The sequence below is a fragment of the Squalius cephalus genome (genome assembly GCF_949319135.1).
Source record: "Squalius cephalus genome assembly, chromosome: 9".
Lineage (NCBI taxonomy): Eukaryota > Metazoa > Chordata > Actinopteri > Cypriniformes > Leuciscidae > Squalius > Squalius cephalus.
The window spans coordinates 25,969,758-25,986,210 of record NC_137130.1 but is presented as its reverse complement, the minus strand read 5'-3'; the positions used below and the strand labels follow the sequence as shown (position 1 = coordinate 25,986,210).

At 36.9% G+C, this 16,453-nt stretch overlaps 2 protein-coding genes across 2 annotated transcripts in view; one reads left to right on the top strand and one right to left on the bottom strand.

Annotated features, from left to right (window-relative positions):
• Window positions 1–16,453, top strand: part of st6gal2a (ST6 beta-galactosamide alpha-2,6-sialyltranferase 2a) — a 76,222-nt gene that overhangs the window by 56,787 nt on the left and 2,982 nt on the right. The window contains exons 3-5 of the mRNA XM_079880457.1: window positions 1,554–1,651; window positions 2,813–2,914; window positions 6,994–7,168. Of these exons, the coding sequence (XP_079736583.1) occupies window positions 1,554–1,651; window positions 2,813–2,914; window positions 6,994–7,168 (375 nt within the window). The remainder of the gene's footprint in view (window positions 1–1,553; window positions 1,652–2,812; window positions 2,915–6,993; window positions 7,169–16,453) is intronic.
• The window catches only part of tmtops2b (teleost multiple tissue opsin 2b), a 61,112-nt gene continuing 59,682 nt past the window's right edge, over window positions 15,024–16,453 (bottom strand). The window contains exon 4 of the mRNA XM_079880458.1: window positions 15,024–15,417. Within this exon, the coding sequence (XP_079736584.1) occupies window positions 15,208–15,417 (210 nt within the window). The 3' untranslated portion in view covers window positions 15,024–15,207. The remainder of the gene's footprint in view (window positions 15,418–16,453) is intronic.

Below are 16,453 nucleotides of genomic sequence, written 5' to 3'. Positions count from 1 at the left end.
ACACAGGAATATTTCCTGATAAAAAATGCCGGGGTGTGGTTAACTTTCTTTAACTTCACTTTTTAAAAGAAATCAAAAGGATATTTTTAAAAACAACAATGGAATTAAAAAAAACAAAACAAAAAAACATTTCAATATCATTTTCACAAGTTGAAATTGAGGGTTAGGGGTTCGGGTCAGCCACCTCCTAATTGAAAGTACCCAATAAATTATGATTTTATATATATATTAAGCTTACTGATATTTTAAATATTATTGTGGGATAGCTAGCAATAGATAATAGAAGGATATTTGTAAACATCCACAATTTTAATACTTAAATGCTTTGTAAATGTGTTTTTTGGTTGTAAGACAGCAGTTTGCACCAATTCTGTAGAATGGCCCATATAGGAGGAAAACAGAAAACACTCTCTGAGACCTATTGGTTAGAAAGTCAAATATCCAAGAAATCAGCTGGTTCTCCAAATGAAAATGAGTTTTTCAGCAATAATATGTGGCTGTAGGGTGTCAAATGCAGAAGAAAAACAAAGCAAGCAAAAGTCTGGCTGCGGTGTTAAAAGACTTGAGATGCTCATGAACAATGTCTGTGATAAACACCTTTGCTTCATCGACCCCTTTGCCTGTGCAATATGCAAACTGAAGTGGGTCAACTGGTTAAATTAAGTTTATTTGTATTCATTTGTATTATATTTTTGTATTTATTTAGATATTTGTATTTAATTCAATATTTTATTTAGAATCAAACCTTTATTTACAGTAACTGTTTAAAATGATTATTATTTTTAATTATATTTCATTCTTTGTTGGCATTTATCACCATCCAATTAACAAATCAAGTTTTTGCAGCTGGGAAATTTTCATCGTTATCAGATCTACATATGTTGTGCTTTTACACAAGAAAAGTTTAGTTTTTGCAGAGATGAGATTTTCATGAAAATGATAATTGTCTTATTGTCATTTCGTTCCAAACACCATTGATTCTAACCTGTCTCATTACCGAATGTGATGCACCAAGTTTGAGTAGGTGGAAACCCGAATGACATTGGTAACCACAATGGAGGGCAGTTCTCATATTTTTGAGTGAACTAAATATGACCTTTTGAAGTCACTCAATCACACGGCAGATTAAATGGAAGATTTCCAATCAATAAAGAGCTCCCAGAGGTGAACCCAGTAATAAATGGCTTTGTGCTGTTAAACAAGCTGCTTGCACAGTTCCTAACAACAGATTACAGGCTTGAGCAGTGTGAGGAACATGCTTACCAGCGCTGCACCCTCACATTTCCACCAATGCACTCTTGTACATTGTGTTCTCTGTGTTTACTGATTTTTTTTTTTTTTTTTTGCCTAAAGCCTTTTATTCAGAAAGAATTGTTTTTTTATTTTTTCACGTAGTTGTTGTTAGTGGCTTCTCTTTTTCTCTTAGGACATGTTGGTTTTGTTATCTGGAGATGTGCAGGAGTGAAATGCCTTTGCTCTTCATTCATTGTTCTTTTAAACGTGACTCAGTTTGAGGCACCATGTAATTAAAGCCCCAATTTTTGTAACTCCAGATTCCCATGATGCAGTGCTGCGGTTTAATACAGCTCCTACCAAGGGTTATGAAAGAGACGTTGGGAATAAAACCACCGTACGCATCATCAACTCTCAGGTGAGCAACGTTTGATGTTTTCAGCATCCATTAGTAGTAATGCAACTTTCAGTGAATCAGCCACATAATTGAAGCAGGTCTCATTTGAACACCCTCTGGCTCGTCCTCTGGCTGTGTTTGTTTTCAGTCAGATCTGAGTCATCAGTCCTAGTGGACACGTGCTCACCGGTACAACCTGAAACCATGCTGCCAGAGAAGTTGTCAAATATGCTGGGTCCTTTGTCACGGTTCATGAATGAACAGATCAATGGGAACAAGATGGGAGCTGCAAAGTAGTGTTTTAAACGTTCACTCACTGGCTCACCCGTGTGCCATTTGTCTCCCACAGAACAAAGTCAGTAATACAAGTTTGAAAAGACCATGAGCTGTCAGGCTCTGAATGGAACAAAAAAAAAATGCCCAAAAAGGCTTTATAAAAGTGGTTAAAATGGTTTACGCACTGTATTGCAAGTCCTCTAAAGTCAGCTTTTGTGGGGAACAGACTGAATTTAGGGCATTATTTTTGTAATAATCTTTCCCTGCCACATAGTTATCAAATATTCACATGTCTGCGTATTGAAAATGTACAGCAAACCACCATTCAAAAGTTTGGGGTTAGTAATTATTATTATTATTATTATTATTATTATTATTTAAAAAAAGTATCTTACGCTCACCAAGGGTGCATTTATTTGATCAAAAATACAGTAAAACAGCAATATTGTGAAATATTACAAATTAAAATAACATTTGATGCTCAGAAAACTTTCTTATAAATGTTGAAAAGATGTAATGCTTTTTTTAGGAGTCTATGAGCATTTGTTTGATTTGACATTATAAATGTCTTTCCTGTCACTTTTGATTAATTTAATGCATCCTTGCTGAAGAAAATGATCAATTTTGTTTAAAGAAAAAAAACGTACCCCAAACTTTTGAATGCTTGTGTTATATTAAACATCAAATGTTTTAACTAACTGCGTTTTGTGCAGCATGTTCACTTTCAATGCAGACTGATGAATTTCTCTTCGCTGGAAACATTATCACATTGCACATGGTTAAGTTAAAAGTATGTGATGCTGTTGTGTTTTCTGAGTAATCAACAAGTTAGTTGGGCCTCAATTCTGTATCTCTTCCTTCTTTTGTTTGTCTTTTTGTGTAACATATTGTCTGTTTTGCTTGCAGATTCTGGCGAATCCCAAGCACCAGTTTAACACAAGCTCATTGTACAAGAATGTAACGCTGGTGGCGTGGGATCCTGCTCCATACACCCTCAACCTGCACAAAGTGAGTACTGGCTGTTTTGTTCATTAGTTATCAACAAGATTTGAAAGGGAACCTATTGTACTTTTGTCACAATTTTTATTTATTTTTTGATGAAAAATCACTCCAAAGGCATATGAACTCAAACACCTCGATTTGTAGTCTTGATTTTTCTTCCGTGAACGTACATGTCACAATAATCCTCATTTAAAATGTAATAATAATTTACAAATGTACGTTTTTCTAAAGATTTTAGAAGGGTTTTTTTTTTGTTTTTTGTTTTTTTTTGCATCTAAAACAGTTTAGTGGCAAATTGAGTGATTTATAATGTTATGCTTTTGAGTTATAGCATTTTTAATTTTGCAATACAGTTATGCCATAATTATTCGATCCCTGTTAAACGCTGTTGTTTTAAGTCACTTATTTGTATGGTAAAAAAAGTGTGTTAAAACACAATTAAGCCTTTGGAAGCTCTATAACAAAATGGAATTAGCTTTTGCTGTTACACATGCATACATTTAACCCATGCATGTGCTAAAGTTGAGAAGCAAATATGGCCAAATCAAAAGAGCTCTAAAACTAAAAAACAAATTGTTTTTTTTACATTTAGAAAGTCTGTGGCCATTAGAAACTTTACAAAACACTAAAAGTTTCTAGAGACACGGCTGGCAGCCTTATTCATAAGTTTAACATTTGTTGTGCCAGAAAACCTTTGAGGGTGTTGAAGCGCAAGATATCATTAAGGGGAATACAATGTTTGATCGGAGCAACTAAGAAAAACCCTCGATTTAATGCCAAAGACTTGCAAGATAACCTGATGGAGAAAGAAAAAAAAAAAAAAAAAATTTCAATGCAGAGTATAAGAACACTAGACAAGCATGGCTCTTGACCAAGAAGAACATTAAAGCAAACATGAAAACGACTTGAATATGATCAAATCCATTCAAATAGACCTGTGGAGTTCTGAAAGAATGATTTATGGAGTGATGTGACCAAACTGGAACTGTTTGGACCCATTTATCAGCGGTATGTCTTGTGCAAAAAGGACAAAGCTTATGAGCAGAAGAACAGCATCTCCATGGTCAAACATGCAGGTGGTCTAGTCTTTTGGGAGGGGGGTGCTTTACTGTATGAAGGACAGCATGAATTCAATAAAGTTTCAAGCCCTTTTGGTAAAGATGGTGATGTTTTGGTGCAGAGACTGAAGCTTGATGATCAATGGACTTTCCTGCTAGAACTTCAGCTTGGTTAAGAATGTTAGAATGTTCTTTAGTGGCCTGTACATTCTTTAGATTTAAATCTCATTGAAAATATTTGGTGAAATTTGAAGCAGTGGTAACGTATAAACCAAAGATTATCATTGATCTGGAAGCTTCTTAAAGCAAGGAATGGGCCAAGATTGAAGAAGAGTGGTGACAGAAGCTTCTAAGCACTGACAGGCAGAGTTTATTGGAGGTTATATTTAATACAAAATTCTGCACGAAATTTGACTTTTGGGGTTGAATAATTTTGCACATGAATGTTTACATTTACATTTTTAAAATCAATCAGAGCTTTTTTTCCTGTGGAGCATTACTAAACTTTTTATAATAGTTTAGTAAAAATAATAGGCAGCAAAATGTCTTCCAGATCAAGTAGGTGGAATAATAAAATGAGATAAATGACTTGATGTGAAAAATTATTTGTTTGTTTTTTTGAACAATCAAGCATGAAAACCTATTCCAGTTGACCCCAAAAACAAAATCAAGAATTTGTAAAAAGGGCTTAATATGTCCTCTAACATTTAAGGTCTTCAAACGCAATCACATCTCTAGAATTATTCTTCCCACACGTTTCCAGAGAGCAGGTGATGTGGTACATTTGCAATTCGCACGACACCATGCTGGACACCATGCTGGAAGGTTATTCTGATTTGTCTGATCTGAGCGCTTCTGCTCACACACCGCTGTGAACCATAAACCACGATACCGGGAAGAGCAGATTACTATAAATGCTTCCAATCTGTCCTTTGTGCCCTTACCTCACTGGAACAGCCTTATGCCATTTCTGATATTCACAATCCCATCCATCTCTTTGTTATGGACAGTAAATGAGACATTATGGGATACATACAGAATAGATGATCATCTCTATACTGCTTTGCCATGACTGACTCCCACAGAGTAACAGCACGTCCCCGACACATGTGCCATCTGACGATTGCTCGATGAGACATGGAAATTGCACCATTTTCACAGCAAGTCCTTAGAAAAAGAAGAAACAAAATATGTGACCCCGTTTACAAACTGGGAGCCAATTAGATTGCGGGGCATCCAATTAACCCTTTCAATAAAAAGCCGTTTCTGCTGTCTCTAGAATGAATGGATAGTAAGGTCAGTAATTAATGCCGCCTCTCCACAGCACACGACATTTAGACACGACTGTCTGTTATAATAAACGCCAGACATTACAAAGTATAAATGTTTATAGTTATTATAACTGATTACGTATTAATAACCATGCATTTTTAATGAGTGTTTTAAATACGTGTGTTTAAATGTATCAAGGAGTTTTTTGGAAAAGTTCAACAAAGTATTAATTCTCACACCGATCTGATTGAAATAATTTGGAATACATCACATCCAGTCGGTGTGTCACATAAGGTGTAGTCGCTCAAGTTTAACGCATCCAAAGTTCAAATCAGATCCGAAAATTTGCAGACGGCCGGCACCCCACAGCCCCTGTCCATAGCAAATAAATGACTTCCCGTCCATCAGCTCTCGTGTGCAGTGGAAAGTCTCTGTAGAGCTGAATGGTCAGTGGTTAATTCTCAAATTCAATACAATAGTATGTCTTTTAAAGCACAGGAACTGTGGAGCATTTTGAGAACAATGCGCAGTGAACAGTGAACCTGCTGAATTCTTGTTTATGAAGAACAGAAGTACAACATGTTAAAAAGAATATTCCTTTGATATGTTTTTTTTAACGTTGTGCTAATTCGTTTTTGGTTTTGTTTAATGTAGTAAGAGCTAATTGAGAGAAATTGTACAGAGGTGTTGTGTGTAAACATGATGGTTATTGTAGTTTTAGAATAAATGTGAGCATGCAGTTACTCATCTCGCAGATTCGGTAGTACTCAAAATTAATAAAAACAGTGAAATGCAATCTCAGAGCATTGCACAAACCTGCAATAATTATAATAGTAATTTACCCAACTATACTTTGTTTTTAATCTCCCTTTATTAAACAATGTATTTGCTGCTTACCTTCGATTATCAACTTCAACAAACTAATACGCAAAAATGACATTGCATATACATCACATTTGTATTTTTTTTTTTAAATTTTATTGTTGCTGAAACATGTTGAACTTTCTTCTCCTGCATTCTATTTTTCTTCAATCCAGAATGGCAGAACCGCTCAAAGTTTTATTTATTTATTTTTTAATTAATGTGCACTCTTCTGTACTTTTTATTTTGCAATTCCTTCAGCCTGAGGCTCATTCATTTCAATTGTGCTGTGAAATGGCCTTTACATTTTCCAAAAATAGAAAATAGATTTTTTTTTTTTTTTTTTTTTTTTTTATTTAAAAAACAAACAAGCAAGCAGGTGAGAAAAAGTAACATAACACATCATTTTCAATAAAAAGTAACTAAATGCCACAAATAGTTACTTTTTTTAGGGAGTAACACAATATTGTAATGCATTACTTTTAAAAGTAACTTTTCCCAACAGTGGCCACGCTTTCTAAACTGTTGGAATGTAACAGAAGTAGCAACAGATCTTTTCTTCAGTATCGTGATGCATCTGAATGAACCAAATTATGAGAAGGGAAAAAAAAAGTATGGCTGGGACTTGGTTTATACACCTGTTGTTGATTGGATTGAGGAAAAACTGAATTGTAACAGAGGGCAGGTTTAAGCAGAATAAATGATTGGAGAAGTCTGGCATACATGAGCAAAAAGTCTGGCATTTCACCAGTTATGACATTTTGATGAAACAGTACAAGGTCAATAAAAAAAAAAGCATACATGTATGATTCATTCACAAAAAGATGCTTTTAGAAAATGAATAACACAAGGCATTAACATTTCATTTTTTGTATCAACTGTTTTGTTTTGTAGTGGTACTCAAATCCAGACTACAACCTGTTCACACCATACATGGAGCACAGGATGCACTTCCCCGCTCAGCCTTTCTACATCCTGCACCCGAAATACATCTGGCAGTTATGGGATGTGATTCAGGGGAACAATCTGGAGAACATTCAGCCCAACCCACCCTCCTCAGGGTTCATAGGTAAGACCCGCACATACACACTCACACATGCCCATATTCTGTGCTACCGTTTCAAAAATCCAAGAGTGGAATTTGTAAAATTGCACAAATAACTGTTTTTAAACCACGTTCACAGTCCCAACCCAAACTCTTTCCAGTATTTGAGGTGAAACTCCCATTTAAATCCCAGTCGGACAGCTCAAACAAACTGATTGCATGCTTTTTTGGTGCCACAGAAATTGCACACTTCACCTTTACTTTACACTTTGTCCCCAAATGCACATCTTGTTACCATCTCCCAAGAAAGAGGCTGTGTTTTTAGAAATCTGTGCTTGAAGATGTTTTATTTGCCTATCAACTGTCATGTTTCCATCATCAAGTGAGTACTACCTTAAATGCTAATAGTGACTCTTCACCAAAGCAGCTAGGTTACAACGAGAAGCCACAATCAAAAGCATTCACTTCACTTCTCTACTGTTTTTGCCCTTTTGGTTTTGAATCTAAAATATAGTGCTCACAGAATGCTACTTGTGCATGTCTGTTGTCGGGCATATGATCAGCAAAGCGCAAAGAAGGCCATCCAAATTTTAGACAACAGTAAAATGACAATACTAATATTTATTAAAATATTAAAATATTTACCTTAAAGCTTCTATTTGGTTGACAGCAGATTTATTAACTACTCTCATTACGAAATTTGGTAAATGGTTTGCACATGTTGAGTTTTCAAATACACAGCGCTTGAAGAGATGTTTCTGTGGAGCATTTTTTGCTGAGAAACCAAGATGCTGAAAACACTGGATCATGAGCTCCTCGCGTGTAAAAACAGTGGTGCGCTTCACTTTGAAATATCCAGCTTGTCATACTATATGGTTATATAATTAAATTTCAGTCTTTTTGATTCGTTAATTGCGCTCTGAGTAACACTAGTTCATATACTAACTGGTTTTTACTCCCATTTAGCACTTGGCAGGTGTTAATCTGAGCCCTGGCTGAAATGATGAGGGTGTCCTGCGCACAGCCGCTTGCTCTTTTAGTGCTGTCGGCAGCAATCCATGCATAAATACGGAAAAATCATCCCTGGTTGTGAATGTATTGCAACATGAGCTGCTTGCTGAAGGCAATTATGCAGAGGTGCGCATCAATGAGTAATGCGCTCTAATAAAACGTACACAAGCAGTGGAGTGCAGTAGTAGAGGACTACACGCCTGTGCACATTTATATTCAAACGCGCATACCTATCGAACACGTAATGCGCATGCGCGTTTAAGGTTTGCGCAGAGATAACGGATAATCATTTGCACCTTCGAACCTATTTCAGGGAGTGCGTTCTCGAGACACCAGACACTGTTTTGTGTCGGATGGGCGGCCGCAGCGCGTTAAGGATTTTCCTGTTAGAACGGTGTTGTGTTAGCGGCCCCTAAGTTAATAACTAAAGATCTTCGCAACGGAAGTGAATCAATCAATCAAAACCAACTTTAGCTGGACTATAACTTTATCCTAGAGCTGTTGTAAAGCCTAAACAATCTGTTACGGTAATTTCCTATTATCTCTGTAAAGCTGCTTTGAAACAATCCATATTGTTAAAAGCGCTATATAAATGAAGGTGACTTGACTTGACTTTAAAATGAGGCAAAGTCCTCAGTATTTTTCTTTGTAGATTTATCAAATGTAAATTCATGTCCCTGTTAAAATTAATGTTGTCAAATTTCCCTGGTTAAACAAACATTACATAAAGACCAAATACAATTCTGTTTTGTATTTTTACACTATATTATACTTTATTAAAACCAAGTTTAAACCAAAGTATAAAGTTCCAAAATAATAAAGCCAGTGACAATTTAAACAATATATTTTATTTTATTATTTGAACTGTTGTTGATCTGTTCTTTTTAATAGTCAACTTATTTTCATCAGTCATCAAGCTCTGTAAACACTGGTCACAGACACGAAAATGTAGGCTACCTTTTATTTCACCAAGCTGATTGCTCACAAAAAAAGTCGAAGACCATTTCAAGTTTGATTTTAACATGACACAAAGCAGTGATATCTAATTGGGTGAGTTGTTTACTTACTTTTTAATTAGTTCTCCCATTCAACCTAGTGCTGGGCGGTATGACCAAAAATTTATATCACGATATTTTCAAAATGATACCGGTTTCACGGTATATGACGGTATTTTTTATTTTATTTTTACGCATGACTGGGTGTTAACCACATTTTCTACTGATTGAGAGAGAAAATACTGCAGTAGATTGACTTAGAATGCCCTATTTTACTGTCATGAGTGAATATTGTAGAAAAATTCCACACTTGTATTAATTGCAAGGCCCCACAAAAGGATGCTGTTTACAAGCGGTGCCAGCAGGAGGCGCTTTAGGAGTGGCAGAAACGACTGTAACCTGTTCCCTTTCGAAAGGGAACTCGCACTGCGTCGATGACGCTATGGGGGAACGCCCTCCACATGAACCTGTGTCTGAATAGGTATCCAACCACGGCAATCTATATTGAACGGCGACAGCCTATGACGTCACTCGGAGCTACCGGATGATGATGTGTTGTCACTAACATCTGATCTGACAGCGAGTGCTCTGCTGGACAGCCCAAGAAAGCAGGAGATGGCTGATGAGAGTGAAGAGGATTTACAACCCAAACCCTCACAGCCACCCTGCCCCGCGTATGATAAGTTGTGAGTGTTATTAAACGCGCTCAGTGAGGCTTTGCTGCCGTAGGAGCGCATGAAGAAAGTGACCGCTCGTGGCAGACTTTACGAACGGTTTCTTTCCAGCCATAACGCTCCAGCTCCCGTGAGCCTTCCATTCCTGCCTGATCTACACAATGAGATCAAAAAGGCATGGAAGAACCCGTGTTCAGTGCACATCCATTGCCATCAGCGAGCAAACTACGCTGATGTTGAGGGGATGCGCAAACACAGGTATGTGTCGATGCCTCAATTGACGAGAGGTTTGCGAACTATCTTGCGGTTGTAGAGGCATTGCCTCTTTTGCAACTTTCCCACCACGCAATTGACACAACTTTCTCACCAAACCCACCGCACGCTTTAGGGGGTCTGTTTAAAGTCAATGGGCTCAGGGGAGGCAAGAGAAACGGTGTCCCACTGTGACTACCTGTGGGTGTCGAGGTTGGACAGTGTTACCGTGTATAAATCATTCGTTTTTCTATGTCACACATTGTAATATTTGTGTTGTTTTATTTCTGTAATATCGATTATTTTCTCATCCAATTTTTTTTGAGGAGACACTGCCTCCTTTGCCTCCTCGGAGGAAACGCCCCTGGTACACAGAAGTCTAAATGGCCATCAGTGGAAAAAGAAAAAAATAGCGCTGAAAAGTCGTGGACGGTTATTTATGCAGACAGACCTTATATGCATTTGTAGGAGTTTCCCTTACAGATGCAACATTTATGGGAGGAGAGTATTTAAATGAATCATGCAAGGTGATTTACTAAGGTTTGCGCTCATCAATTTGCTGGTAATTGCAGCATTATTTACTGCCCCAAAAAAAGTCTTAAACCAGACGCTAATTTGCTCTGCTCTTGGTAGATTGCGCTGGTCATTATAGAAACGATCTGTGTCTGTGTTCTTTCATTGCGTGTCGTCAGTAAATCACACAGAACTTTCCACTCCCCTTTGGAATTGCGCTCTCACGCCAATTAGCCCTGTTTCGTAAATCTGGCCCTTAGACTGCATTAATCAGCCAAACCTTGACAAACTGAACTCTTATGTCAAATGAAATCAATTCTGCTCCAAAAGTGTGTGAAAACACCCCAATTGTGGAAAGTGACCTATTGCAGATCTCTAGGTCTGACTTCTGCTTTGACAGGAGCTTGTGGGATGTTTGCTCAGTCTGTGTTGGCTAAAACCACAGAGAGAGTAGCAGATGGAGACCTCACGTTTTCATCCAGCAATGGAGCTTTTCAACCTAGAGCTTAGAAGAGTCTGACCCACATTCAGCACCAACAAAATCACTCTGACCATATGTACGATGTTGCAGAATTCATTATAGTGTATTAAAGTCATGGAAGGGAAATGGCAATAGATCTTTTCTTCTGAATTGTGACGTACATTCGAGGGTAACGGATTATCGTGAAAAAAAAGTAGGGAGGTGACTTGATTCTATCCATCGGATGTTGATTGAATGGAGGCAGTTCTGAATGTTTGCTTGCATTCAGTCGTCAGAGAGGGACAGGTTTATACTTTGTCCATCAAGAATTGATTGGATGGTTGTGTTTTGCTATTGCTGTGATGTCATGTGAGTGACAGGTTGGTCCCACCCTCACGCCAGAAAACACGTCATCAGAGAAGAGATGTCGCTGCGAGAGGGAGGGGGAACTGTATTGAAAAATAATTGTTCCGGATCAATCATTTATAATAAATATTGCAATAATAATAAAAAAAAAACATAAAAACAAGGATATGCTGAATTTCCATTTCATGCCAGCTTTAAATGAGGACAAAGAATGATCCGAGCACATCTGTTTAGTCTCAATGCCTTGTGTCTCTGGAAGTCTTGCATCTACAATCATTCACTCTCCTCTCCTCATAAAGCTTGAGCTTGGCTGATAAAATGCAACATGACATTGCTTCAGGCTCAGGAATAATCGGCCGTAGCTACAGATCTACTAAACTCCACTGTGTATGAGGGTCTTTTCCGTAGGTAATCCGCTTGTTGTCTGAAGTCCTGTGTCACTGTTTCAGGGTCCAAAAGGTAAATCACATGACAAAAGCAAATAACAAACGATACAAATATACACTCACAATGTGCTTTAATAATAGCGAAAAATCATGATCCTAAACTTTATCTCCATAGCAAAATCTAAGGCCCGACAGTGATTCATCATTTCTGAATTTTTAAAACAGTCATGTTTAGAACACTGTGAGCCCGGAGACTGGCGAAAAAATTGTAAAAATATGTGTTCAAAATTTGAGGTTTAGAATCAAACTGCCTTGTGTTGTGACCACTGCGCGTGTTTTCTTCATTGTTGGTTGAACAAATCCTGTTTAAATTACATTTCATTTTTTTTCAGTTTCATTTTTATTAGTTTAGCTCCATAACAGAATCTCAGTTGGCCAGACAGTGATTCATCTTTTCTGAATCATTAAAATGTTGGTGCCTGGAGACTCTAGTGTACACCATGATGTTGTTAAAAGCATAGCTTAACCCTTATATTTATGAATGTTATGCGTTTAAGGGTTAAAGGTGTGCTATAAATGAATGGTGCTCTTAAATGACTGTTGAGATGGTATTCACTGAATACAGATGAAACTGAGAGGAAGCTTGGACCCAGAACCGGTATTTAATACTTCATTATGACTTAAGCGGATACCACTGAGTTTGAATGTGGATACATTTGTTTGAAAATTGATATTGTGGCAAGTCTAGCATGCATAGTTTTGTACAGTGGGAAACAAGTTGTAATTACTGGTTCAGAAAGGGTTTAAATAAGGTTTCGAATTCAAACACAACTCACAATCATTTAATAGCTGTTAATGCCTCTCTGACAGACAGGTTCTCATAAATCATAAGCCCGGGACACACCAAATCGACGCCAAGGAACTAGCGCTGATGAAAGCCGACTGTGTTGTCGCCTCGCGTTGCCTATGTCGGGGGGAAAAGCTGCACTTATTGAACACACCGAGAGAACTACCGCCGACTGTCAGCTAGAATGCGTGTTCGGCGCCTGCGTGTAAATGAGACAACTGTCTGTTTCTGCAGATATATTCATCTATATTCGTCGTCATTCAAAAAGGAAAACCGACGCTGCAGATACACAAACCATTACCGTTTTGAATATCAGTCCTGCTAAACACTTTCTTTATTCCATTCCGCTCATGTTAATATTGAAATATTCGCCAAGGAACACTCAGGTAAGATGACGTAACATTAGAACAGCCTTCTATCTGTGCCGTTTTGATTTCTTTGCTCGCTGTTTTGTTATTATTCTCGTGCACTGACTTGTTCATTAAGCTGAACAGCCAATCAGCGTTCCCTCCTTCACCGATGGCCCGAGAAAACTTGAGAAAGACAGAGAAAAACTGCCCAACGGCCATCTGTCGGCTTGGTGTGTCCCGGGCTTTAGACTTCTGCAATCAATTGGTGGTATTCATACATTGATCTGCATTTATACAGTACAACAAATAAAATGGCTCAACAATTTGACAAAAGGCAAATATCCATTTTGAAATGTTGTGACAATTATTAATGAGATTGAGGCTGCTTACAAATAGACATATATTTAAATGCAGAAATGCTCACATTGTCCCTCTTGGTGTGTTTGGCACTTTATACACAATCCTTTCAGGGTTATAGCGATGGTAGTGATGTTCATAAGGTCGAGCAGTGTCATTGAGTCCTTAGAGACACTATTCAACCCCAGGCATACATTCAGCATGTTGCAAAAGAAAGTTTTTGTTTTCTTAAAAATCCCTCTGAGAATTCATTGTTCTGGATCCCAAGTGAATCTTTCATACTTGTGTATTATCCATAATGTGTTTTGATCTTTTGGGATGAAGGTTCCCTCTGTGGAAATGGATCTTTACTTATTGCGTTGTTCCTGAAACACTAACATTGTCACAGACGTAAAGTGCTCTGGATCAGCGTGCCTCTACTTTTATTCTAAAACTGTTATTCTTGTTTTGTATACATCAGTGACTTGGGCTCAAGACAGCAATATAACTCATCATATGATATATAACTGGGAGAAATGGAACAATATGAGGTATGATGGAACAGATAAGTACTCTCTTTGGTATTGGTAACAAAAAAAAAAAAAGGGAAAAAAGTGTTCTTAGCAAGAAAAAAGCTTATTGTAACACTCAAATATAATATATAATTCATGACAGGTACATGTTCAGTAGTATGCAATATGGCTACATTTTGTCCTTCACAGTTTGCATGACAGACATTTAACACAAAAGAAATACTGCTCAATGCCTTGTGCAATATCAGCATAGTCAAAACGTGTTCTTCATGATGACAGTTTCAACAATAGCAATTGACTAGTTCAAATGAAACATTAACAATAAGAAACTTTTGATTTTAAACAGTTAAAGACAATAAAAGGATATATAAAAGAAATGGAAAAAGCAGGGCTGCAAATACTAATTTATTAAATCTAGATATTCCACATCATGCTTAATGTGCAAATTAAGTTGGAAAAAAACGCATTTTTCACATGTTGTGCAAAAATGGTTTCAAATACTTTACAAAAGTAACAATATATTGTGCAGATTACAAAAGTTACTATATATTGTGCAGATTAAAAAAAAAAACTATTTACATTTTGAAAAGCAGCAGAACAGTTTAAATAAAGTATAAATAATATTGAAGTAAATTTGAAATCATAAATTGTTGTTTTGGTCTTTTAGTACATCTAAACTTTCAAAAGTTTGGGCTTGTTAAGGATTTTTGAAAGTTTCTTATGCTCACCAAGGCTCCATTTAATTAATCAAAACAGTGAAAACTGTTTATACACTAAAAAGGGTAATATTGTGAAGTTTTCTCTTTAAATATATTTTAAAATGTAATTTATTCCTGTGCTGGCAAAGCTCAGTTTTTAGCCAGAATTAAGTTCAAAACATCAGCTGAATAAAAGTATAAATTTCTTTAAAATGAAATAAATAAATAACTTACCGACCACAGTATTCTGTATAATATGCTTGTTCTATGTATGTGTTAAAGGTGACTAAATGAATTCTTAGCAGATATGTACACAGTAATATACTAGTCTCACTCTTCCCAGACCGTATAGAACCATTTTCTGTTGGGATATTTTTTTTTATCTTACATATTGCCATAAAATAACATAATTTAGATTGGGTTGTTTGTAAAAAGATTTTTTTTTTTTTTTTTTTTTTCATTGATGCAGCTGTAAAAGGAAGCATAGGTAAATGAAAACTGTGGAGAGGGAATGAGTTGTCTAGTTGATAGAGAAGGATGAAAAAGGCCAAGACAAAGAAAACCATTGGTACGAGACTGTTACATTCCATAAAACAAGGCAGGGTTGAGGATCATCCACATCCTGGTCTGGGATGGCTCCGGTTAAGAGGTGACCTCTGGGGGGTTGGATCTGTCTGTGGCAGGAGTGCTGCAGTTGTGGATGCCTGTGGAGATCTGGGCAGTGCAGGCGATAGTGTTACTGTAGACTCTACGGTTGAGCTGGATGACTGTGGTCTTGGAGGGCATGGACGTGTGACCATTCTGCATTAAACTCCTCTGACAGCAAAACAAGATGCGGAAACACCTGTAGAACTTTAGACAAAAAGAGAAACGCTTGAGACCTGAGAAATACTGTCAACAGTCGCAAAAATGTAAAGGCTTTTCAAACCGATTATGGATTTTTACTGCTAATTTTTACTGCTAACAACTTTTTTTAAGTGTATGTTAAATTAAAGTGCAGTCACACTAGCAAAAAAGGTCTGTTATCCACTGTCAATAGAGTAGCGGTGCATGATGCACCATTCACACAGAAATCATTCCTTTCAAACCAAGCGTTTTTCTGTTGGTCAACGCGGCAAACACGCAAGGCCAACTTAAACACGGGCGGAATATGCGTGGAGAACTTTTTCACCCTTACATAATAATCCTGATCATGCAAATTCCAATTTCCTATTGAAATGTCTGGATTTCACCAGCAAAAGGGAGTATTACTATTGTTAGAGTTTGCAAGACCAACTTGAACACGGCTGAAATCTGTGTGTGGAATCTGCCCTTGTTCGAAACTCCCGATTGTGCAGATTTCTATTTCTTAATGAAATTACTGGATTTTGCCCAGCAAAATTTCACAGAGCAGCGATAAACATAACTGCACCTTTAACAAAAGCAAAATGCATTCTGGGTTGTATTTTGCTTATGTAATGTATATGCAGAATTTTCTCCGAAATTGGTGAAAAGTTTTGCTGTGAAATCATTATTTTCTGCTGTGATTGGTTATTTTGTCTTGTTGATATTGGTGTGAATAGACAGCCTTAAAGTCAACATGAAATCTAATTTATTAATATACATTATAATAACATGCACTGATAAATTGTGCCTTGCAATAACAAAGGACAAACAAATCTTTCATCAATGTAATGACGCCTTTAAAATGATAGACTGTCGGCTGACTCACAAGGAAATATATGGAAGCTTGTTTCTGCCACTGAATGAAAAAGAAAGGTAATTGCAATGATTTTTCTCACAGTTCTGACTTTTTTTTTCTGAAAATATCAAGTTTGTATCTCACAATTTTGGCTTTATATCTCACAATTGTGAGTTTATATCACGCAGTTCTAAGAAAAGTCAGAAC